The sequence below is a fragment of the Argopecten irradians genome, chromosome 3, assembly GCF_041381155.1.
Source record: "Argopecten irradians isolate NY chromosome 3, Ai_NY, whole genome shotgun sequence".
NCBI classification, from domain to species: Eukaryota; Metazoa; Mollusca; class Bivalvia; order Pectinida; family Pectinidae; genus Argopecten; species Argopecten irradians.
Genome location: NC_091136.1, coordinates 44,064,993 through 44,089,963, shown reverse-complemented (window position 1 = coordinate 44,089,963; position 24,971 = coordinate 44,064,993). Strand labels below are relative to the sequence as shown.

General features: G+C 35.0%; 1 protein-coding gene across 1 annotated transcript; it reads left to right on the top strand.

Moving 5' to 3' along the window:
• Window positions 1-1,183: 1,183 nt before the first annotated feature.
• Window positions 1,184-23,379, top strand: LOC138318717 (mitochondrial import inner membrane translocase subunit TIM50-like). The gene is made up of 10 exons (XM_069261358.1): window positions 1,184-1,632; window positions 4,932-4,963; window positions 5,276-5,297; window positions 5,553-5,584; window positions 6,063-6,182; window positions 7,357-7,464; window positions 8,722-8,820; window positions 10,148-10,304; window positions 16,797-16,900; window positions 21,036-23,379. Exons 1-10 carry the CDS (start codon window positions 1,206-1,208, stop codon window positions 21,105-21,107), a joined length of 1,173 nt encoding a protein of 390 aa, XP_069117459.1. The 5' UTR covers window positions 1,184-1,205; the 3' UTR covers window positions 21,108-23,379.
• Window positions 23,380-24,971: the final 1,592 nt, after the last annotated feature.

The following is a 24,971-nucleotide window of genomic DNA, read 5'->3' as shown; positions in this document are numbered from 1 at the left end:
CAAAAAGACATGTTTGCCCCCACCCCCCACCCGTCCTGGGCTTCCTACGCCCCTGTAGTTTTTTCAACACTGGAGATAAGGGACAACCAGCTTTTACCATCTATTTCAACTGTTGATGAAACTTTCCATAAGGATACCTTTTTGTTTTCTCTTCTTGCAATCAATAGAACTGATCAAATTAGAACGCATTTTTACAGATCTGAAATAGTAGGTCACGTTAGTTATAATATTATAATAAACTCAAAATTCATCTAAAGTATGTCTTATGTAGGCCTATGTCTTTAAACGTGAGGCATGCCAAGATTCATTGGAAGAAGGCAAGAGAAAGAAGTTCTATGTGTGGTCGACCATCAGAGCGCAAATACCGTCAATTATTATCTTTTTATTTCCTCCAAAATTGAAGATTACATAAAGAATGACATTTAACATGAAAACAAGAAACAAAAAAAGCAAGTAGAAATTTACAAAATTTCAGTCTATCGATATACTAATAGCAGAGAAGGTGAAAAAAAATCTGTCCATATGTAAAAAGCAAGAAAACTTGAATTTTTATAAGATCATAACGGAACAGTCGAAAGAAAGAAAGAAAGAAATCAAGGAAATTTTAAATAGACAATGGAAGAAATTCTCAGAGGTAAGTTTTCCCGTAATATTTCAATGAGATGGCGATTATCGTAGAAGATAATATCCTTAAGTTATATGGCACTTAGGCTATCCGAACTACAATCTGTTGCAGGATAAAAAAGTTCAATTTTTACCGATTTTGATTTATCTTAACACCTAAAACATCTCAGTAGTAAAATAGTCTATATGGGTAGGTCCATAATTATATAAACTCTAACTTCTCAGATCCCTGTGGTTCGACCCTCGGCTCGGACGTGATTTAGGCCTTATGTCAGGGGTCACCTATCCTATCACGTGGGTTTTCTCCGGATACTTCGGTTTCACCCCACTGTTAATTTTGTTTGTTGTGTCTGTAAGGCAACCCTAAATGTAACAATTGAATTACTTGGTTCATTTATTAGAATTATGATATTTTTCCAAATTGCAATTATGTGAAGAAACACGCAATGTGCTGACTCGTTATTTGGTAGCAATAAATTTTATATTATTTTGTCAAAAACAAAGTGTTGTCCCCTCCGGATTTTTTTACTTAAATATCCGGTCCGGTTTCCGTTTTTATAATAAAAGCTTACACAAACAAGATGGCAGCCTTCATGTGTAGTGGCATGCGTTCTATTTCGAAATCAAAATTTGCTGCTAAAAAGTTATTACAGCAATATGTTAGAGCGTCTAAATTAGAACCATATATACGAATATCATTCTGCAATTTGACTGTTATGCAATCAAACCCGTCATACAAATATATGTCAACCGGGGTTGATTTGAAGAACGTAAGTTGTAGGACAGAAAAACAAATTGCATCAGGTGTGAATTTTGTGTCACTGAGGCATAAATCTGACTCTGTTATAAACGAATCGCATATAATAAACGAAGATTCGGATCAGAAGGAAGACAAAAAGGAAGAAAAAGAAAAAGAATGGTATCAATCATCAACATTCAAAGGAGTAGCTGCTGTTACAATGAGTTCTTTAACAGTAGGGAGTTTAGCATACCTAATGCATGTACAAGGTAGGTAATACTTAGTATGTCATTAAATCAGTCTGTTCTTTTCTGTTGTTATTTTCAGTTTAATCAGTTACGTTCAGATTGATATTAATTATTTCAAAGTCAGTTTTGTTTTGGATGCATATATCCTCAAGATCATCCACAATATTCCAGGGGTTACTATGACTCTATGTCACAATACCAAAGTGAAGGCAGTTCAGGAGAAACAGATGACATAACACAGGCCAGCAGACTCTTCCTTCGAAGATTTGCAGAGAGAGAGACTCTCAATTTCAAAGCCATACAATGTACCATTACATAGGTCTTTTGATGTGATGTACCTGATCACTAATGATTTTCTCATGCAGTCCTGCTACTCGGTACGCGGTTAAAACGGCCCCACTGTAAAAACGGCCCCAGTCAGAACGGCCCCAGTTAAAACGGCCCCAATTTATATATGTAATATATGTGTGTGAATGCATATGAAAGCGAGGTCTTTAATTATAAAAAATGTATAAACATGAAAAAAAGTGTTTGTTATTTATATGAAGTATATGTTTTCTCATTAAATATTTTTATTAATTAACATATTTAACCTATTCAAAATATGATAAATGTCTTTGCTAAATTGTTGCATTTAATAATGTTTGAATAAATAAAAAAAACAGTTATAAATTGAAATTATACATTTATTTTGATCGATATTTTAAAAAAAATAGCGAGATGGATACGCATTGGCTGTTAGTGTTTTTATAACCGAGTACCTCGGAGTAACTTGGTTAAAACAACAATCTAACTGATTGGTCCTTTGGTAGTGTAAAACGAGTAACTATACGGAATAATTTCACTTCTTTTACATTCTATTGGATTGTAAACTGACATCATGAGACCAGCATTTGTGAAATGTTTGTGTTGTTCCTGTGCAGTGCAACCTGCACAGCATGCACTTCAGTGCGACGGATGCGACAAGTGGCAACATCGTTTGTGTGGTACTGGTAAGTCTTAATTTATTTTATATATTCAAATGTATTTGTTTAAGTTGTCACAGTTGTTCAAAAGGTTATTAGCAAATGCTGATTAAAAATGCAATGTATAATTTGATTTATATATATATCATATTTTGAACAACTAATACTTAGTCATATATTTTATGTGCATTACTATATTATAATAATGTTGTTGCAATGAAAATAGCCATTAACATACGTGTACAAAATATCACTATTACAATTTTATATCTATAAATCATATCAGACATTATAAAAACCCGGTAAAGTCTTTTATTCATCTTTCGATAATTAATTGTATGTATACATGGAAATTTGATTAATTATTTCATCCATTTATTTAAAACGATATATGAGCTTTTATCCAAGATATAGATATTAGAAACTATGTTTTAAAAACTGACGTGACGGAGATTAATTAACACCTTTGCGCGTGTTCAAACAAGGTAATTCAGATGTTTAGATTATTTATTTTAAGGTACCGTAATGCTTATACAGTAATAAGATTCTATAAATGTTAAAATACTGTCACAAATATATTTATAATAGAATATCAGTTATTCTTATGTTTATAAAACATTTTATTTATATAGACGTTAACTATACCATACCACATGTATAAAGTTTACTAGAAATGTATAATTGCCTTATATGGATAGTACGGCTATTGACCAATCAAACGTCAGGTCCTATAACTATAACAATAAAACAAGGAACTGTTGATGGGAATAACTTGAAATATTTAAAACAATTATATTGAACCTATTCATTATACCATTATATCTATTTTTCATTTAGGAAATTGATTAGATAGTTAAGAAAATTTTAATTTCAATTGTATTGAACCTTTTTAGTATATCATTATATCTCTTTGTTCATTTAGGAAATGTATTAGATAGTTAAGAAAATGTCATTTATGTACCATAATTTCTAGGTATTACCATTGAGATGTACCGCGCGACCATGAGAGGTGACGGTGAAGGACTTCTCCATTGGTATTGCAGAGACTGCGAACCACCGGAGTTGTCAATCACGGCGTCCACGGATCCGGAGAACGACGACCAGCCTCCTATTTTGGAGCTTTTCGCTGCAGTAGAGCCAACTCTACCGCACATGCGGCAGGAGGCAGGTTCAGTGTTGGCAGACACCCTCTAATAAAATTCAATAAATAAAATGTACTTTTTATATTTACCACTTTTTGTTTATTTTATATGTAGTATATTATGGATATGCATCTAAATGCATTGACACGTAATAGTCTACCGTGAAATTCATTAAAGAAAATAATTTTATGAATACACATATTAATTAACAAGACATAATGTTATATTATTACATGATATACATAGATATGTTAATATATAAATCTAATACCATATATTTAATATATATTTATATTGTTACGGGGCCGTTCTAACTGGGGCCGTTATTGCAGTGGGGCCGTTCTGACTGGGGCCGTTTTTACAGTGGGGCCGTTTTAACTGGGATTCCTGCTACTCTGATACTCCTTCTGTCTTAAAGTTTTTGCCGTCAAAGACACATGAGACCTATACCATCACCGTGGACACCCATTCTGTAGTAGGAGAGGACACAGTGTCGCAGCCAGACCCGATTAATGATTATGAACCCACAACACTGCAGACACTTGATGAAAGATCTGCCGATTAAGCTACCTGGACATGTATTCATAGTAACACCTATGATTGACGTTATATATTATATACCCCATATTGTATTACTAGATTTGTAATATGACAAATGCTGCATATCTTGTTCGCAAGCAAAAAGTATGACAAAATTCTTATCATTTGGAGTAGGAGAGGACACAGTGTCACAACCAGACCCAATTAATGATTATAAACCCACACCACTCCAGACACTCGATGAAAGATCTGCCGATTAAGCTACCATGGACATGTATATATAGTAACACCTATGATTGACATAGTCCAGTTGTGTTACACTATCGTAAATATATGTGCCATTGTAACACTTCTTTTCTGAGAGTCTCTTTTAACAATTATCTGTCCTTTATAATTTGTCCAATGTTATAAAACAAACGAAAATGATTCCCTCTTCTATTGACAGTTTTTTTAGATACCAAGTACATGTTATGTAAGATCATCTGACAGAATCCAATTACTGAGACTTTAGGTGTCCTGTTTCATTTGTGTTGAAATATTTTTATAAAATTCTTAGAAAAATCTGTATGTATGTTCCTTCTTTATAATTAGAAATGAAAACATCTTTTCAATAAATGTCCAAACATGATTGATCTTAAATATTCTAGATTGTTAATGATACATTCTGTTACAGGTGAACCGGTGAGAACTGAATCTGGTGAAATAGTAAGTATTCATGTGTCTTTAGAACCACATATACATGTAGACTTGAATTATAAATGACTAATAATCTTAGCAATGTAAGCAATTCCATATTTGCATTAAAAATAGCCTTTGAAATTTCAAAGTTGTAATTAAAAACAGCAGTGCAATATGTTATGTATATTAACTTTAAAAAATGGATACCAAAATATCAATTAGGTAAACATATAATTACATTATAACATTAACAACATATAGATTCATAATATCAACTCATTAATGACTAGATATAATAATAATCATTACATTGTTAAAAATGATCTCTTTCTTTTCTAGATTGTAGATGAGTTCTCAGGCAGTAAGTATTGTATTTTAAAAGCCAAATTGGAGTAAAATAAAAGTATTTTCTTTAAATGCTTTTAATCTACACATATTAATTATTAACTTTGGCATGTTCTATCTTTTCACATTACATAGTGAATAGGAATCGCTACTATTAACTGCACTTTGGTTTATATTCAAATTTGAGATTTTCTTAGTTTCAAACATATTTGAAAAATCATATTGAAATCAAAATGAAATTTGACTGAAATAAGATTTTTATGCATTTCAGAATGGAATGAAAATTTTTCAAGAGCAATACAGGTAAGCGATTAAGTCATTCAACGACGGATGATCAACATAGATTATTATGGTTCTTTGTGTTCAGTTCCGATAAGATCATCAATAACTTTGATATCTTTATTTAAATCTTATTTAATTAGGTGACCAGTATGACTGTGAAACAAAGACCAAAGATACATTGTTTTATTACTAATAAATATTTTCTCACTTTCATCATATATATGATTATTGAAGTACATGTACTATAAGCATAACAGCCATAACTATTCAAAATATAATCAATTTTGAATAAAGAGCACAATGCTGAACTAGTGCATTCACAGTATATGTAATTGCTATATTATCAGCATGCAGAAAAACCAATTTACTTAATCATATTTTAGAACAACAATCCTTGTATAAAAACAATGAAATAAGGTTACTAGTAGAGTAAATATGTTACCTTTACAGTATCTGGGTAATGTCAAACAGTTACTAATGATTGTTTTGTTTTTTGTAGCGCTACATAAACCCCTCTAGAGAACAGCTATTACCAGATCCACTGCAGGCTCCATATTACCAGCCCCCATACACATTGGTAATGGAGATCACTGGGATCCTTCTACATCCAGAATGGACAGTAAGTAGTATGTATAGGATCTGAAATGAGCAATGATTTTTTAGGTACATTTGGAGCCGAATTAAACCTAGAGAAATTTTGCTTCATTCTCCCAACTTTATGTAAATGTTTTCCCAAATGAAGAAAAATTCTCTAAAATAAACATGTTTCAATAAAGATGAAATTTAGTGATTTCCCAATTCAAAAGGTACAGCATACATGCCATTATTTTCTAGGGGTGGTAAGGGAGATTGATAACCATTTTAAGGGATTTTGGTCTCAAATAAGGGAGGTATACACGCGACATATATGAATAAATTCAATGCTTTTTTATGATGAAATTCTTTGCAAAATTAACATAAAAGATGCAAACAATGAAATCTGAGTTGAAAATATCACAAACTTTTTCATATATGGAAAATTTACTTTCAGTCGTGGATTTCTTCAAATTTATTTCAAAATGACAGGATATTATAGTTGTAAAATTGCAATAAAACGTCGAGGTATGAAAGAAAAAAACTCTTTCATAAAGGGATATTTTATCCTCGGGATCACAAAATGTTGTTAAACCCTGCGCAAACCTCAGGTTTTACTACATTTTGTGCCCCACGGGCAGAATATCCCTATCCTTCATATCCACATATGAAAGAGTCTTATAATATCATATAACCACAACAATCTACATTTCGAAGAATTTTCCGTCAAAATGTATTGCTAAAATCAAGTGTTAAAATTTATTTTTACTCTAATCTATTTCAATCTCTGCTATAAGTATACAATAAAATGTACAAAATGAAAATGTTACTGTCTTACAAATTTAAAAAATAAGAAAACCTCAGTCCAGTTATGTTTAAATATTTATATAACGTGTACAATATCATAACTTTGATTACAGTAATGTTAAATATTTATATAACATGTACAATATCATAACTTTGATTACAATAATGTTAAATATTTATATAACATGTACAATATCATAACTTTGATTACAATAATGTTAAATATTTATATAACATGTACAATATCATAACTTTGATTACAATAATGTTAAATATTTATATAACATGTACAATATCATAACTTTGATTACAGTAATGTTAAATATTTATATAACATGTACAATATCATAACTTTGATTACAGTAATGTTAAATATTTATATAACGTGTACAATATCATACCTTTGATTGCAGTATGAGACTGGGTGGAGGTTTAAAAAGAGACCGGGTGTTGATTATTTTTTCTCCAAAGTTTGTCCACCCCTGTTTGAGGTTGTTATATTTACATCAGAAGGAGGAATGGTAAGGCATTACTTGGTACCTTAATGTTTTCAGAACTCTAAATAAATTTTATATACAGGTTATATCCTGATGTCAAAAATTTCATGATTTTCACTTAAAGGCCCACTACCTTTCCGGAGCAAAATATAAAGATTTCTTAAAAACATTAATTACCTCAGAAAATATATACCGATGGCCTAAGATGAGGTTACAACACCAAACATATGCAAGATTTCCTGCGTAATATATGATAACAGTGGAGAGTCATTTCGCTGTTTTACCGTCTGCCGCAGTGATAGTCAACTACCGCACGGTATTTAGGACGACGGGGAAAAACATAAGACGACCCGCGTTATGAAAATTAACATCTTATTTATTTTAATTAAATTGTTTAGGAGGGGATAATAAGTGTAGTATTAACGTTTAGTTAATAACTTTTGCCTCGCGACAAAATTATTAATCTCGTTTTATATTCCCATTTAAAAAATCAAAAACCGTTTCGGAAAGGTAGTGGGCCTTTAAAGATGCTACACCGCCGCCAGAGCATAAACAATACTCATCATTTTTACAATATTTGGTGTTTAATCGTGTGTATATAAGTCTAATTACCACAAAAAATGATATAAAATAATTAATTTTGCTTTTGTTGCATGCACAATCAGTACCTCATACAATATAGGATATAGTGCCAGGGATTTTTTTTCGTGATGCAATTAATGATTTTTAATATTTTTATCTTGAAGTAAAATAAGAAGCTCAAACTTTTCAATGGTGGTAATGGTGTAAAGTAAGTAACTTTTGCAACTGAAGAAAAATGCTAAATTGTCTGCTCCTCTCTTCGATAGAGGAAAAATGCCATTTGTCAGCTGTGTAGCATCTTTGAAGAGATAACAATTTCAACAAATTAAAAATTTTGCTTTATGGCTAAAAGAGTAGTTACAATTACCCAAGACTTTTATTTTCAAGGATTTCACAGTCATGTCAAGTTGAAATCCTGGGAAATTGTGCAAATTTCACCACAAAATAACTGGCTATGTAATATACCAATATTCTACATAACTACAAGTGTTGTTTACATTTGCCATCAACTCAAGTGTTGAGTCTCATATAAAGACTCGTACTTTTATTTTATACAATTGATAAATGACGATACGAAAATCTAGTATTCCTAAAATTCTCTTCATGTAACATGGTTTTCTTTATTTGACTGAAATCATTTATGGTGAACAAAATGTAAAATGTTGATTAATCATCAGTATTTTATGGTTGATTTTGTAGAATGCAGATCCACTTGTGAACAACTTAGATCCACATGGAGCTGTAATGTATCGCCTATATAGAGATTCAACCAAATATGTCAATGGCCATCATGTCAAGGTCAGTTAAATACATAGAGGTTACATGAGTGGTTGTTGGATATGGAATTTCTTTTGCATGAGTGAGCATGTGTATGCAATGGTCTGAGAGTGGAATAACATGACGTACCGTATTGTGGTAGAAATCACATAATGTCGAGTATTTGAGTCTCCTTGACACCCTTCTTCTCATAATCTTGTTGGTGTTTTCTTGACATACTGTAAATCAATTTATTTTCATGGTGATTAATTTTGTATTTTCAAACCTAAGGAGGTTTTTTGCGGAGATTTAATTTCACAATCTAGACTTCTGAAGTTCAACTTTACTGTATTTTAAATAGTTTCATGGCAATTTATTTTTGCGATCTTGTATGGCCTGCAAATTCCATGAAAATAAGTTGGTTTACCGTATCTATATTCATATGACCTTTACTATTGATATTCACATGACCTTTACTATTGATATTCATATGACCTTTACTATTGATATTCATATAACCTTTACTATTGATATTCATATGACCTTTACTATTGATATTCATATGACCTTTACTATTGATATTCATATAACCTTTACTATTGATATTCATACAACCTTTACTATTGATATTCATATGACCTTTACTATTGATATTCATGACCTTTACTATTGGTGTCTCCTTGACACATGTCTTCGGAGCCTTGTTGTTGATATCTCTTTTCTTAAAACATCTGCATATGAGCCTGCTGTGCTCTTAGCATATGATTGTGATTGTTGATGTTTCTCGAGACATATCTTCAAATGACCCTATGGGTGGATAATATTTACCGGAGAACAAACACGGATGAAACATTACGTTACAAGTAATATCTGAACCAATAACAACGTTCCAAAACTTTAGTACTAACTAGCCAACATTATAGACAAAATTACTAACCAAGTTATTACCATGAAGGCATATCTCAATACATAACTCGGTTTGGTCTGTTCTTTTTATCCATCCATTTTATTACAGCTCACAAGGAAAACAACACCAAACTCCTACATTTAGTTGGGGTGACCATGTTAAAGTGTCTTAAACTGAACAAATTGACTGTAATTTAAATCATGTTTTGATCTTTTAGTGGATACACATACAATTTAGAGGACGCTTACTAAGATCATAACCAGGTTTTACTTGACAATTTAAAGTCAACAGAATCCTTGTAGGAGTTATTTCCCTTTAAATACACTGTTCACATTTTGCAATCCTTGTAAACTTACACTTCTTAAGGCCCCTTGTCAGGAAGTGTACAGTGTCATGTTTTGTAAAGTTAAGATGATACAGAAATAAGAATTGGGAATGAGAGATCTATTTTTGTCCTTTAAGGATTTATCCTACCTGAACCGCGACCTTTCCAAGGTCATCATGATAGACTGCAATGAGAAGTCCTTCCAGTTTCACACAAGAAATGGTCTCAAGTTGAAGAAGTGGACAGGGGATAATGATGATACAACACTTATAGACTTGGCTAACTTTTTACAAGGTAAGTAGTTGAATCGGAAAGAACTTTTTAAAAAAATATTGAAAAGATGGCATTGCTTTTTCTACAGACTTTAAACCCTATACTACAGCATGCTACAGTGTAAAACATACATATATCTGCATACTGACCTTTGACCTGTGTCAAAGAAAAAAAGTGACTAGATTTGTTTTCTACATTTTGACCTTTGAACCTCACCACATGTATGATAGCTATCTGATATTTAGCCATGCCCTTGTCTCCAGTAGCTTGATACATAGGTAGTCGGACACCATCAATGTTAGAGTAAATATTAAAGAATATACAATGCAAGATGCAATGAGGGTTTTCATGCCAGGGTGGTTTGATTAGGGTTTGTTTGATTGACCTTTAAGGAGACCTAATAGTTATGCCCATGTCTGTCTGTCCGTCCGTCCAGCTGTCCATTCGCAATTGGTTTCCAGACCAGATTAACTACGGTACTAAAAAATATTTTCAGTTGAAGTTTTGTTGAGAGTTTTGTATTTCATTTATTGTCAGTCATGCATCATAAACTGTTTACATTTTCAGCTTCTTAATAACCATCAGAACTTGAGACTTGATGTTAGGCTTCAGTGATTTTTTTTTAAGCAACATTTGGTGCTGAATAAAGGCCCATTCCTTTAGAGAAATGATGATGTATTTTCAAAATTTCGTGTAAATATTTCTCCAAATAAAGCATGTTTTAAGAACATGATGAAATGTAAAGTTTTCCAAATTCAAAAGGTATAGCCCCTGAAATTATTGAGTAGAAAAATCACTGGGCATAGATCATGCGCTACCAAATTTGTTGACATTATTGACCTTGACCTCAAATTCAAGGTTACAGGGAACAAACAGCCTAGAATATTTATACAACTTCCTCTCATTAATAAGATTTTTTGCACCCTTGGTATGAAATTGTTGGTGAGGCTATTGTTTGGAATAAAGACTCCAATTCAGTTTAGATTTTCAGGAAAGAGCATTTATTTCAGAAATTAGTTTTCCACTCTCTCAATAGATTTTTCCTAGCAAACTGGAACATAATTTTTTTTTTCTAATTTTTTTCAGTTCAAAGTGGTCAAATATTTTAAAAAGCTATTTAATTACCAAGAATCCCTCGGAATACAAGGCCTCACAAATGAATAATCATTACCTTCATACAAAGCATTGGTCAGATTCATAAGCTCCTGATTCAAAACCAAACCTTAGGCTGTGAAAAATATTTTGAGGTACCCTTTAGTTGAGACTATTAGGTCTCTTCTTTAATAAGAACCCTTTAGTTGAGACCATTTGGTCTCTTGTTTGATTACGATCACTTGAATTATTTTTTACCTGTGTAGTTGTTTAAATAATCTTTGGTTTCCTGCCCAACAAGTAAGGTTTTTTCTGGCATTCTTACAGTAGATGTAATTTAAATTTATGATATATTTGCATCCAATTTAACCTAATTAGCACTCAGAATACATAAAAGTGAGGACAGGATTGGAGGAGAATGGATGGAAAGCTAGTGGATGGGGACAGGATTGGAGGAGGAGGTGGGAAAGTTAGGGGATAGGGATAGGATTGGAGGAGGAAGGACGGAGAGTTAGGGGTGGGGACAGGATTGGAGGAGGAAGGGTGGAGAGTTAGGGGGTAGGGAGAGGATTTGAGGAGGAAGGGCAGAGAATAAGGGGGTAGGGAGAGGATTGGAGGAGGAGGGTGGAGAGTTAGGGGTGGGGACAGGATTGGAGGAGGAGGAGTTAGTGGGTGGGACAGGATTAGAAGAGGAAGGGCAGAAAGTTAGGGGTGGGGACAGGATTGGAGGAGGAGGGGTGGAGAGTTAGGGGGTGGGGACAGGATTGGAGGAGGAGGGGTGGAGAGTTAGGGGGTGGGGACAGGATTGGAGGAGGAGGGGTGGAGAGTTAGGGGGTGGGGACAGGATTGGAGGAGGAGGGGTGGAGAGTAAGGGGATGGGGACAGGATTGGAGGAGAATAGGTGGAGAGTTAGTGGGTGGGGACAAGATTTGAGGAAGGGGTGGAGAGTCAGTGGGTGGGGACAGGATTGGAGGAGGAAGGGCGGAGAGTTAGGGGTGGGGACAGGATTGGAGGAGGAAGGGTGGAGAGTTAGGGGTGGGGACAGGATTGGGGAGTTAGGGGTGGGGACAGGATTGGAGGAGGAGGGGTGGAAAGTTAAGGGGTGGGGACAGGATTGGAGGAGAAGGGGTGGAGAGTAAGGGGGTGGGGACAGGATGGGAGGAGGAGGAATGGGGACAGGATTGGATGAGGAGGGATTGGGAATTAGTGGGAGGGGATAGGATTAGAGGAAGAGAAGGAGTTATTGGGTGGGGACAGGATTGGAGAAGAGGAGGAGGAGTTAGTGGGTGGGGACAGGATTCGAGCCGGAGGGGTGGAGAGTTAGTCGGTGGGGACAGGATTGGAGGAGGAGGAATTAGTGGGTGGGGAGAGGATTGGAGGAGGAGGAGTAGGAATTAGTGGGCGGGGACAGGATTCGAGCCGGAGGGGTGGAGAGTTAGTCTGTGGGGACAGGATTGGAGGAGGAGGAATTAGTGGGTGGGGACAGGATTGGAGGAGGAGGAATTAGTGGGCGGGGACAGGATTTTAGGAGGAGTAGCTAGGTGTTAGTGAGTTGGGACAGATATGAGGGAAGAAGTCTGAAGGTGTTGGTGACGATAGCGGTATTTGTTGGGGACTGATTAGTTTATCGTTAAGTTAATACGCACCGTCATGAGATTTATGTATTCTTTGGCACACACTTGTTTTAATTGTTATCAGAAATACTTTACTTTATCATGAATTAACAAAATTATGTAATATATTATGGGTAATAACAGTATAGCATCAGGATCTTTATTACTGGTTAACATGGATACCTGAAACAGGGGATGGCTTATAGGAATGGAGAAAAAAGTGTGTTCCTCTAGCAAAATTGAGTTGTGTCACCAATACTGTGGTATTAGTCGTTATTACAGAGACTGGTGTGTACCTCATTACACACTGCTGTAGGTATGGCACACTGACACAAAACATATCATTGTCACCTCAAGGACCATTATGATTATACAGCCACACTAAGCTCATGGACCAATGTCAAATTTTCTTCTTCTACTAATTAGTTAAACTATCTAACAATAGAAAGAGACCTAGACTTGTATTTTGCTTTGTAGTAGAAGGCTTCAGTCAGTCTGACTTGACAGTTGTGACAGTTAGAGACAGATACTGTTTGGCATGAAATGTTCGTGAGTACAAATGTACGAACTTTCATGGTTAACTGTTTAAAATGTAATTTGTGTGCAGAAATATTTGTGGTTGGCAGATTAAACAGTGATTCAAATAATGTATAATGGTTTCACTCATGGTTTCACAATGCCCACGGAAACAACAAAGTTTCTACACATTGATTATTTCAAGTTATACAGTAAGTGTAATGATAGATTGCTCAATATATTGCTCACCATTTCAGTAGAACTTCTAGTACAGAATTGTAAATCAAAATCAGCATTATATGGTGTGTGATTGTTCATTCTTGTTACCATTTTTGCAGTAATTAGCCCCTCCCCCTATAAGCGTCCCTGCCCTTTTCTAGAGAAGAGTTGAAGTTGTATAAACGCCCTTTTCCATTGATTTAACAATGTTTTACAACATGTGATGCCTCTATCATCCGCGTTGTATCCCATATTACATGCTTGCGAGTCTTTTACATGTGAATCGCCGACATAATTATGCATGTTTACTGTAACAGATTAATGTATATGAGTACAGAAAGATTTAAAATATGGCTGGCTGTTTTTGTCCACAACTTATATTTTGGTTCATCAGTAAGCCCCCAAGGTTTGTAAGTACACCAGCAACTTCATTCATTTAGGGATTCTTGTCAACCTTCATACTTTAAGTTCAAATTTGAGCTATGTTTGGTTTGTATCATAATCTCATTCCCTGTTATTGTTTTAGATTTTTAGCCCACCATCATCAGATGGTGGGCTATTCAAATCGCCCTGCGTCCGTGGTCCGGCGTCCGTCGTCCACCGTCCGTCGTCTGGCGTCCGGCGTCCGTCCGTAAACAATGCTTGTTATCACTATTTCTTAAAAACTGCTGCAGGGATTTTGTTCAAATTACATGGAGGGTCCCCTTGGTCCATATTTGTGCCATACAGATTTTGAGGCTGATCGGAAAAACAAGATGGCCGCCAGGCAGCCATCTTTGATTTTGGCAGTTGAAGTTTGTTATCAATATTTCTTGAGAACTACTGAAGGGATTTTGTTCATACTTACATGGAGGGTACCCTTGGTCCATATTTGTGCCATACAGATTTTGAGGCTGATCGGAAAAACAAGATGGCCGCCAGGCAGCCATCTTTGATTTTGGCAGTTGAAGTTTGTTTTAGATATTTCTTGAGAATTGCTGAAGGAATTTTGTTCAAACTTCACATGGAGGTTACCCTTGGTCCCTATTTGTACCATACAGATTTTGAGGCTGATAGGAAAAACAGGATGGCCGCCAGGCGGCCATCTTGGATTATGATAGTTAAGGTTTGATATCCCCATTTCTCAAAAAGTGCTGAAGGGATCTTTCTCAGATTGGGACCGATCGGTTAACAAGATGGCCGCCTGGCAGCCATCTTGGATATTGTTATTCAAAGTTTGTTATCGCTATTTCTCAGAAAGTACTGAAGGGATCTGTCTCAAAATTCATATGTAGGTTCCCCTAGGGCCCTAGTTGTGCATATTGTGATTTGGGACCGATCGGTCAACAAAATTGCTGCCAGGCAGCCATCTTGGATTTTTATATTCAAAGTTTGTTATCGCTATTTCTCAGAAAGTTTTGAATGGATCTTTCTCAAATTTCACATGTAGGTTCCCCTAGGGCCCTAGTTGTGCATATTGTGATTTGGGACTGATTGATCCACAAGATGGCCACCAAGGAGTCATCTTGGATTTTGATAGTTGAAGTTTGTTACCGCTATTTCTCAAAAGGTACTGAAGCGATCTGTCTCAAATTTTATATGTAGTATGTTTGAAAAAGTTTAAAAAGTAGAGAAAAGATCCATCTTTCATTTGTCGGATATAGATCATTCTTCGGTGGGCGCCAAGATCCCTCTGGGATCTCTTGTATTCAGTTCAGTTTTATAGCTATTTAGGGGGTAAAACAGGTGTACTTGTTAATCTAGGCATAGTGTTTTTGAAGGTCACTCCTTTAATGTGGAAATTATTAATAAGGAAAACTCTTTACTATTGCAAAGCCTTAATTTTGCATGCAGAGCATGTACATCAGTACAAAATGTTTTGAAATGACAAAGAATGAGATCTGATTTGTATGCCTAGGTTTGTCAAGCACACAAAATAGATTCCAGAAACCATTGGTTGTTTAACTACAAAGCAGGTGTGAATGCAACAAATAAAGGCTACGGCCCACATTAAACATGGAGCCTCACTTTGGTCACCAGGGATTGGATTAATCACCCTCTATACATGCATTATGCAGTCGATAGTTGAGTAGTGGTGCACAATACCATTAATTGCAACCCGATGCACTATTACATAATATTCTACTAGATACGCAATCAGCTGATTCCTGTTATAAAAAAGGCTGTGGGCGAAGATAAAAGTAAATTACACTATGGCAGCCGGATGATATGGGTGTGACCAGGTAACCATGGCAACATGGATTCTATGATGTTTGTACCGTATCTTAGAATGATTTACAAGTGTCCCTTGCCCTGCAAAAGCTGTAAGAATCAATGTCTGTTATCGCCAACGGCTACTAAATGTATAGGGGATGGGGGTAGATAAGGTTAATAATTCAGATATGGACATGGTAATCATACTCGGTATAATGTCAACCTAGTGGGGGATGCTGGGAGTTGTTAAGTCATCAATTTTGTATAGGGAGAGTGTAATGTATCGGGATCCCCCTCTGAGTTGTAGTTTTAGTCATGGAATTTGACAATAACCGGGTAGATAGCAAAAAAATAAAACCCAATTCTACTGCTGTAAACTCTTCATTGACTTCTAAACCAGTTGATGGATGCAGAATAAAGAGATTGACAACAAAATGGCAGATAGGTGTCCATCTTTGATTTTGACTGTTGGAGATCATTGTTGCTTCTGTGGAAGTGCCAGAAGATTTCTTCTCAAACATCTTTTAACCATTGTTCTTTATAATATACATCTATCAAATAAGTCACACCTGATTTTGCATCCAATTTATGCCAATTTATTTTGAGTCTAATCCAGAAAGAAAATTTTCTACACACAAACCTATCTTTGATTTTTAGTAATTGAAGCCTTTTTAATGCTGTTTCTTGAGAATTACTTGAAAACAATTTGGTCCAACTTCATATATAGGGTTTTCCATATTACCAGCTGTACCCATTTTAATTTGAAACAAAAACTCCACCAGAAATAGGCATCATAGATTTTGATTGTTATGACACATATGAAGTTTTCACTGTTATTGCTATGTGATGCCCTAGTTGATTTTGCTTGCTTTTATTACAGTGGTGGGATCCAGTGGTGTGGAGGATGTTCGGACAGTAGTGGAATACTATAGCAGGTTTGATGACCCAATGGGAACTTTTAAAGAAAACCAAAGGAAACTTGAGGTATGTGATACAATTCTACTCGGCTCCTTTTGTTATTTTACATTAACTTTGTAACCCAATGTGAAAATGATATAAATACATTGGGTTTTCTGCTATATTACAATGTGAAGTTCACACAGAGTGACCAACACAAACACTTTACAGACTGTCAAAACATGTACACATAGTCACATCCAAGGGAGACTACCCTCAGATGAACTTAGCTATCAAAGGTAATGCAGCCTTTTGGTACCAATCAACATCATACAACTAGATGATCTCAAGCAAAATATTCTGTAAACACAAATAAAACTGTAGTCACAGAAAATATAATACAATTAAGATTTCCATGGTGAGAAAAGGTTACAACTTTGCTTATAAAAGTATCCTTATGAATTTGCATTATAACAGTACTTGACTGTTCTCAGGAAATACTGCTGATCCTTAGCCTTTCTAGCCATGCAAGCTATTTGGCTGTTCCATCCAGTTAAGCTCTCTGGCTGGTCTAACCATTCAAGCTCCCTAGCTGTTCTCCCTAGCCGTTCCAGCCATTTAAGCTCCCTAGATGTTCCATCAATTTCAGCTCCTTAATTTGCTGTTCAGAGTTCACACTGTTCCCGTTTTGTTACACCCTATTCATTATCACCTGTTGGTTATAGGAACTCATTGAAGACATGCACTGCTGACATTATAACGGACATATAATTTTTAGCTCACCTGGCCCAAAGGGCCGGTGAGCTTATGTCATGGCGCGGCGTCCGTCGTCTGTCCGTCTGTCAACATTTGATTTAAATCGCTACTAGTCATAGAGTTCCGCATGGATTGTAACCAAATTTGGCCACAAACTTCCTTGGGGGAAGGGGAACAGAACTTGTATAAATTTTGGCTCTGACCCCCTTGGGGCAGGAGGGGCGGGCCTAATAGGGGTAATAGAGGTAAATCCTATAAATCGCTACTTGTCCTAGAGTTCTGCATGGATTGTAACCAAATTTGGCCACAAACATCCTTGGGGGAAGGGGAACAGAACTTGTATAAATTTTGGCTCTGACCCCCCGGGGGCAGGAGGGGCGGGGCCTAATAGGGGAAATAGAGGTAAATCCTATAAATCGCTACTTGTCCTAGAGTTCTGCATGGATTGTAACCAAATTTGGCCACAAATATCCTTGGAGGGATGGGGCCCAATAGGGAAATAAGAGTTAAATATTCAAATTCCTTAAGAAAAGAAACAATGAACTTGTATTCAGAACATGACTTGACATTACAAACCAGGTGAGCGATACAGGCCCTCTGGGCCTCTTGTTTGTAAGACAAATAAAGTCAGCTATTTCATCTGATATGTAGCTTGTAACATGAAGCATTAATATGACCAAGGTTATTGCTGTCATAGGTTAACCATTGAAATGAAACATATCCACACAAATTAATTGGTTGTGATCAATGCAAGTTTTATTATAATGTTGCTAACTACCTTGAAAAAAATCTGTGTTTGATATTTCTCTGCTTGTAAATTTTCTGTTTCTTTAACACAATATGAAATCAATTGTTTCTGATACCTTTTGATAAACCTTGAAATCTTTTTGACAACATTATGATTCTTCTTTGGGTTACTCTCCTTTGAGGATTTAGCTGAATCTGATTTTGAACTGGAGACAGAGAATGCTTACTCTACTGAATCACCTGGTTCTTTTCTTTACATTTTTGGAGTCTCTTTGGAAATCTATTATTAATCCAGTTTGTCCTTGTAATCATATTGTGTACTGTAAACCAACTTCATTTTGTGGCTATTAGATTTAGTTAAGCAAGTTAGTGAATATAAAAATTCACGAATCGAAAAATTTAATGCATATTACTATCAATAAATATGATGTGGATGGTAATTTGTGGAGATAAACTTTTGCGAATATACTTGGATTGTGAAATTCTCGAAAGTTAATCGCGCGCGAAAGAAAGTTGGTTTGCAGTATTGGATAAGGTATGTTTTTACCTTGAAATTCTGACATTATTAGATTCATTTTCAAAATCGACAATAGTTTTTAAACTTTAAGAGACATGCATAAAAGATACAGTACTATGTATTCCAAAAACAACTTCACATATCTGCATCAAACACACACTTGGAAGCATAACCTGAACTGCACAGTTATTCATAAGGGTTACCTCCCTTGCAATGATTAGAGAAAATACAAATTTATCATTGGTACAATTTATTGTGATATTGTTGATCTATTTGTTTTATAATGTATCATTTGGAAATTGTGTCATCTTCCTGAGTTAAACTATGACATTAAACATTGGTGTTTCTGCCCATGCTGGCTGGTACCTTATGGAGAATTTATAGCCACTTGACAAGATTTTACTCTGAAATTATAAGGAAATCAAATCAAAGTCAGTTTTCCATTCACAGAAAGTGATATTGAGCAATAATTCAATTTTGCTTGTTACGAGCATTTTCATTGGCTTAAAAATTTACTTTATCAGCCCATAAAGGAAAAAATGGCGTCGCCGTTTGTAACGTCGCTTCTGATTGGCTGAGATGACGGCGTAATAATTTCAAAGACAAAAGAGTCCCAAAATAAATTTTAAATGTTGAAGAGATTATCTTTAGTAAATTGAATTATAAGGATTAATTTGAATAGATTTTTTATGTTATGGAGATATAACACAAAAATCTGAGTGTACTCTCATCATAAACCGCTTCGCGGTTTATTTAGAGTACACTCAGATTTTTGTGTTATCCTTAATTAAATGTTTACATGTTAGAAAACATTAACCATCAAGTGGGAAAAAATTGCATATGAGAATGTAAAATTTGTTGGAAAAGGAGGTGCTTTATGTAGGGCTTATTTTAGAAAAAACACATACACTATGTACTATTTGGAATGTAACCTTGATTTACCCCCAAATATAATGTATGAACTTTAACAGTTGTTATAAAGTTATAAATTTTGTATATTTATTCAAAACACATTGCTTACTGATGCTAATAAATAATGACTTGCAATTTCACAATTTAATTTGAAGTGACATTATTGAATGGTAGCTTGATAGTTATCACTGAATGGGTAAAATAAATAAACAGATAGTCTGCCTGTTATTGTTCATACACACGGTTAAGATTTATAAACTGATCCGTGACTTCTGGCGGTGTCCCTAACTTTATCCAGGATGTAGTTCAGTGTGATTCTAGCATTATCAAAATTCTGTTTTACTTATCTAAACATAATCAGCATACCTTATTTATCCCAATACATGCCCTGTCCCCTTTTTAAGGCCTTGGTTTGGCTGACTTTCCTTGAATTAATTGAAATATGAAAACAGTATACCATGTTTTCCAAAGTATAAGCCGCACTGGATTATAAGCTGCATGCAGTTTCCAGGTTAAAAAAAAGTCACAGCTTATATCTCAGTTTCTTTATTTGATTTCTTTTTCAAGTTGGTTTATGGCTTACATTTGTGAAAGCCAAGTTCAAATTTGGTTCTGTTATATGTTACCCCTCATTTGTCATTTTTTATGCACCCTGTTGCTTATTGGTTTGAATACCGTAAATAAAATTATTTAAATGTCACGTGAACTTATGGCATGACACAATGTTTGTTGTCAGTCTGACATCTGGTGTCCATGGTCTGTCCGGATGTCTGGTGTTGACTCCCTACATGTAACAAGTCTTATTGATTTAAGGAAACATTTGGATCAAATCAGCAAAATTTGGCACATAGAGAATCATGATATAGAAACAGACATGTGCTGATATAAAGGGCTTCTTTGGTCACTCGGATTTAGATGCAAGGTCATATGACAGGTCAAGATTGTATTGACCACCTAGGTTAAATGTTCAAAACCGATTTGTCAGAGACTAAGGATTCAACAAATATCAATAATTGTTGTAATGTCATAATTAAACAGCACAAAGTACAAAGTTACATCATAATGTAAGAGAAATCAAATTGAAGCTCAGGGACTTTAAAATCCATAAACAAAAATGTCTACCACAATACACCATTTCATATCAGATAATATTAAGAGAAAACAGGAGTAAACTCTTTTTTTGGCATATTCAGTGCTCCATTAATTTTAAAATAAAAATAAAAACATGCAGATTAATAGGAAAAGCTTGATTCAAACAGATATATGTGAAATTCATCTCATCTATTTCAGGAGGAAAAACAGCGGCGACTAGCTGTAGCTAGTAGTCAGGATCAGAAAAAATCTTGGTTTTGGCGGAAGTGATGCCGACTACCATCTATAATGTGATTAAAGCTCCAACGGACAAATTAATTACCAGCTAGTCTGGCATTTAGTGCATGCCAAATTCTTTTATAGTGGTACACCAAATGGTCCTCCAACAGTACATACTGTCAAATCTTAAACAACTACAATTAAATCTTTTAAAAGTCTAAAGTATCGATTATCATCAGAATGTCCTTGGATTTTATATTGCTGTCAAATGAAAGAGACTCATTGTCAACATAGCAAAATGACATTGTACCACTTTCAAGAGATCAAATGTGTTAAATCATTCTTAGAACTGGATAAACCATGTTTTTTGTTTTTAATCTAGCTACTTTAATGAAATATTATATTTGTTTATGTTGTGGAACAATGAATCCGTTTCCAGGGTTTAATTCAAAGAATGTGAAAATTTGATTTGTGGGAAGATTTTCAACATGTAGGTAAATGCCTCTATAAACTGTTTTAAAAGAACATAAATTCTATTATTTGTCCTGTGCTTTAATGAAGGAGGTTGTTTTAAACGACCAATTTTGTAGTGTGCATGGATGACAGAGGCCAGTTACAATGATCAGAGTATAAAATCTGCAGGAACAATGTAGAATGCCGAATCTGTACTGTAGAAGTGATATGCATTTTTATCTGAACGTTTGTAAGAAGCTTCAGTAGATCTACTCATTCTTCTCCCATCAAAAATTGAATTGCATTTGTAAGTGTTAAATGCAAATATAAATTATTGCAAAAGACAGTTTTGTGTCCGAAATTGTATGTAAATATTGAGTATAACTGGAGCAAAAGAAGATTCAGTGGAATTTGTTCACACCAAAATGAAATTACCACATAAAATTGTAACACTACAATTTTAGGCAAAGTATGAATGCACCATTCTTGTATTATAGCTACCTTGTACAGTCAAACCTGTGTATAAAGGACACCCAAGGGACAATGCCAAAGTGTCCATTATAGAGAGGTATCCTTAATAGGGATGTGTCCTTTATAGAAATGTGTCCTTTATATAGATGGTCACATCTTTGTAGATCAGTGATCGAGGACCGATGTTAACAGTGACTATTAAAGCACTATTTTGGTACTGTACTGTAAATAACGTGTTGTTTTTTCTCTGGAGACAAACTTGACCAATCTGTAGGTGTTGACGTCTGCTTGCACACATCAGATGGCTATAATTAGGACTTATAGCCAGTCTTTGGTGTAAACATTGATGTAGAACTGGCGATAGGACATTAGTGTCACGTCATGGCCTGTCGTTCGGTGTGAATAGTCAATGTCATGAGAGTGTTGCTCTCGTCTGGTGCAATGAATTTGCTGACTTTCATAGGAAAATGTTTTTCTTTCTATCTTACTTTTCCTTTTATCACAGCAAAAACTGAAGTGGTTCTTTTATATTTCATGCTAATGGCATGATTTTTACGACAGGAAGGTTAAAGACATGCAAACGTGACAACCCAAAGACAATTTATAGCTTCAGAATGCTGGGAATGCTTGACCTTGATAAGGTATAAGTAATAACATTGACATTAGATAATAGGTTGAAAAGCTAGATATTATACTGAAGGTTATTTATATTTAGAAAGAAAAACAGAAGGACCCAGCATCTAGAATGTATTAGTAGTAATCACAGTGTCTGTCCTGTATGTTTGCTGTCTGTCCATTTAAATTTGATTCCAGAGTTTTTACGTAAATTTGTAAAACTGATTGTTTTGAAATTTCACTATGTAATAACCTATGGCATCTGGTGTTAGTGGTCCAGTTTTGATGTGAAGATGTAGAGGTGGGACATTCAGTTCTAGTTTTTGGAGATTCATGGAGCAATAGCTATCAATTGAAATGAAAACTTGTTTCCAAGGAGGGTCTTTCTGGCACGAAGGGACCTTTCTGACAGATGCTAGATCTACCATATAACTCTGTTTTGGTTAAGTTTTTGAACCAGATTAGCTGTGCTCGGTTGTAACACACATAAACAATTTATACCCATATAAGCTTGGAAATGGTTAAACCAGTAGTCATAATTCTTGGTTTAGAGAATACACCCTATAATATAAGTATAAGGATTTAACCTTGACCATCAGGTTCAGTTTAAGGATTGAACCTTGACCACCAGGTTTAGTGTAAGGATTGAACCTTCACCATCCAGTTCAGTATAAGAGTTGAACCTCAGCCATCAGGTTCCGTATAAGGGTTGAACCTTGACCACCAGGTTCAGTATAAGGATTGAACCTTGACCATCAGGTTCAGTATAAGGTTTGAACCTTGACCACCAGGTTCAGTATAAGGATTGAACCTTGACCATCAAGTTCAGTATATGGATTGAACCTTGACCATCAGGTTAACATAGACCTGAAATGTCACACCCATAGTATACCTATAGTTAGCATCAACACAAACAGCCAGACCAACCAACAACAGCCTTAACACTGATACTCAGGTGTAGATTTCTGTCATGTGGTTCTAAGAAATAATTTTTTGTACTTTGTTTGGGGTTTGTTGTATAACATCATCTAGATTACGTCTTGCTTTATGTAAGGAGACTCACCATTTGTTATTGTCTAGATTTGCTGTAATTATTTAACTGTATATCTGTGATGTGATATTGAATACAAGTTGTACAAACAAACAAAAGAGTTGATTTTTGTCTTGAAATTAATTCCATAAACTTTATTTAATTTACACTGATTGCAAAACAAGTTATTTTTGAAGGCCTGAATGGTTGAAGCTTACGAGGGGTCTTATTGTGGAAGGAAACCTGAGTTCCCAGTGAAAACCCATATGAACAGGCAGGTGACCTCTGACCATTTCACGTCCATGCTGAGAATCAAACCCTGGCTGGCTGGTTGAAAGAAGAAAAATGACTTAACCACTATGCCACACAACCACCCACGGAGAAATGGCAAAATCAATAGGTCTTGTTTTTGTTTTGGAGACTTAATTTGTAGATTCATCCTGAAATTAAATCTGTAATACTTCTAAGAATTATTTTCAATGTTTATGAGGTTTAGTAATTAAGATAAAAAAAGTTTTTCATAAAATATAATATTTTGATATTAAACAGGTGGAAGGTTCCTAAGTTTCAAGTACATTCTTGGGTCATGATCCTGGCTTGTTGTACTAAGCACACTGTCCTATCTTGCTGACCAATGAATCGTGACTGAGAATCGTGGTGGCTGAGAAAGAAATTTCAATGACATGAATGATTAGAAACAATGGAATCATCGGAGTCCTCATAATCTATTCAACCATAGACCCTGCTGTGTGAGTGATTTTTATAACCTGGTCTTCTTTTTGGACGCCAATCTCTATATCTTTATGACTGTTTTGAGGACACAAAGTCAGACTCTCTTCTGATACGAATATCTTTATGTAAAAGCGGAACTCTGTTGTAAAAAATTACAAAAAATTCAACACATGACCTGCTATTTAATAAATGCATGCATCATTGATGTGGGAGCTACAAATCTAATTAACAAGGCTAATTTCACGGTTAAGTGACCATGACATTCTGTCTCAGAGATAGATCCGCCCTTTTGGGATGAAAGCAGGACTGAACTAGGAAACTGAACATCTCATCTATAATGTAGAGCCATTACTGCTGATAAACTGTCTGGTAGTATTTGACAACGTGTTGAAAACAAAAATAATATTGTGCCATTGATGTTGTCTATTACACCTGTAATCTGTTTGTTATACCTGGAGTTCCGTACTGCTTACCTTGTCCCACTGAATTAATTAGTCATTGTAAATGTTTACTCAACACAAACACGGAATAAATCAATTTGCATATTTTATTAGAACTCTATTAGATCTGCTATTCTGAATAATGATTTTATGCCAGTTGCATTAATGAGCCTT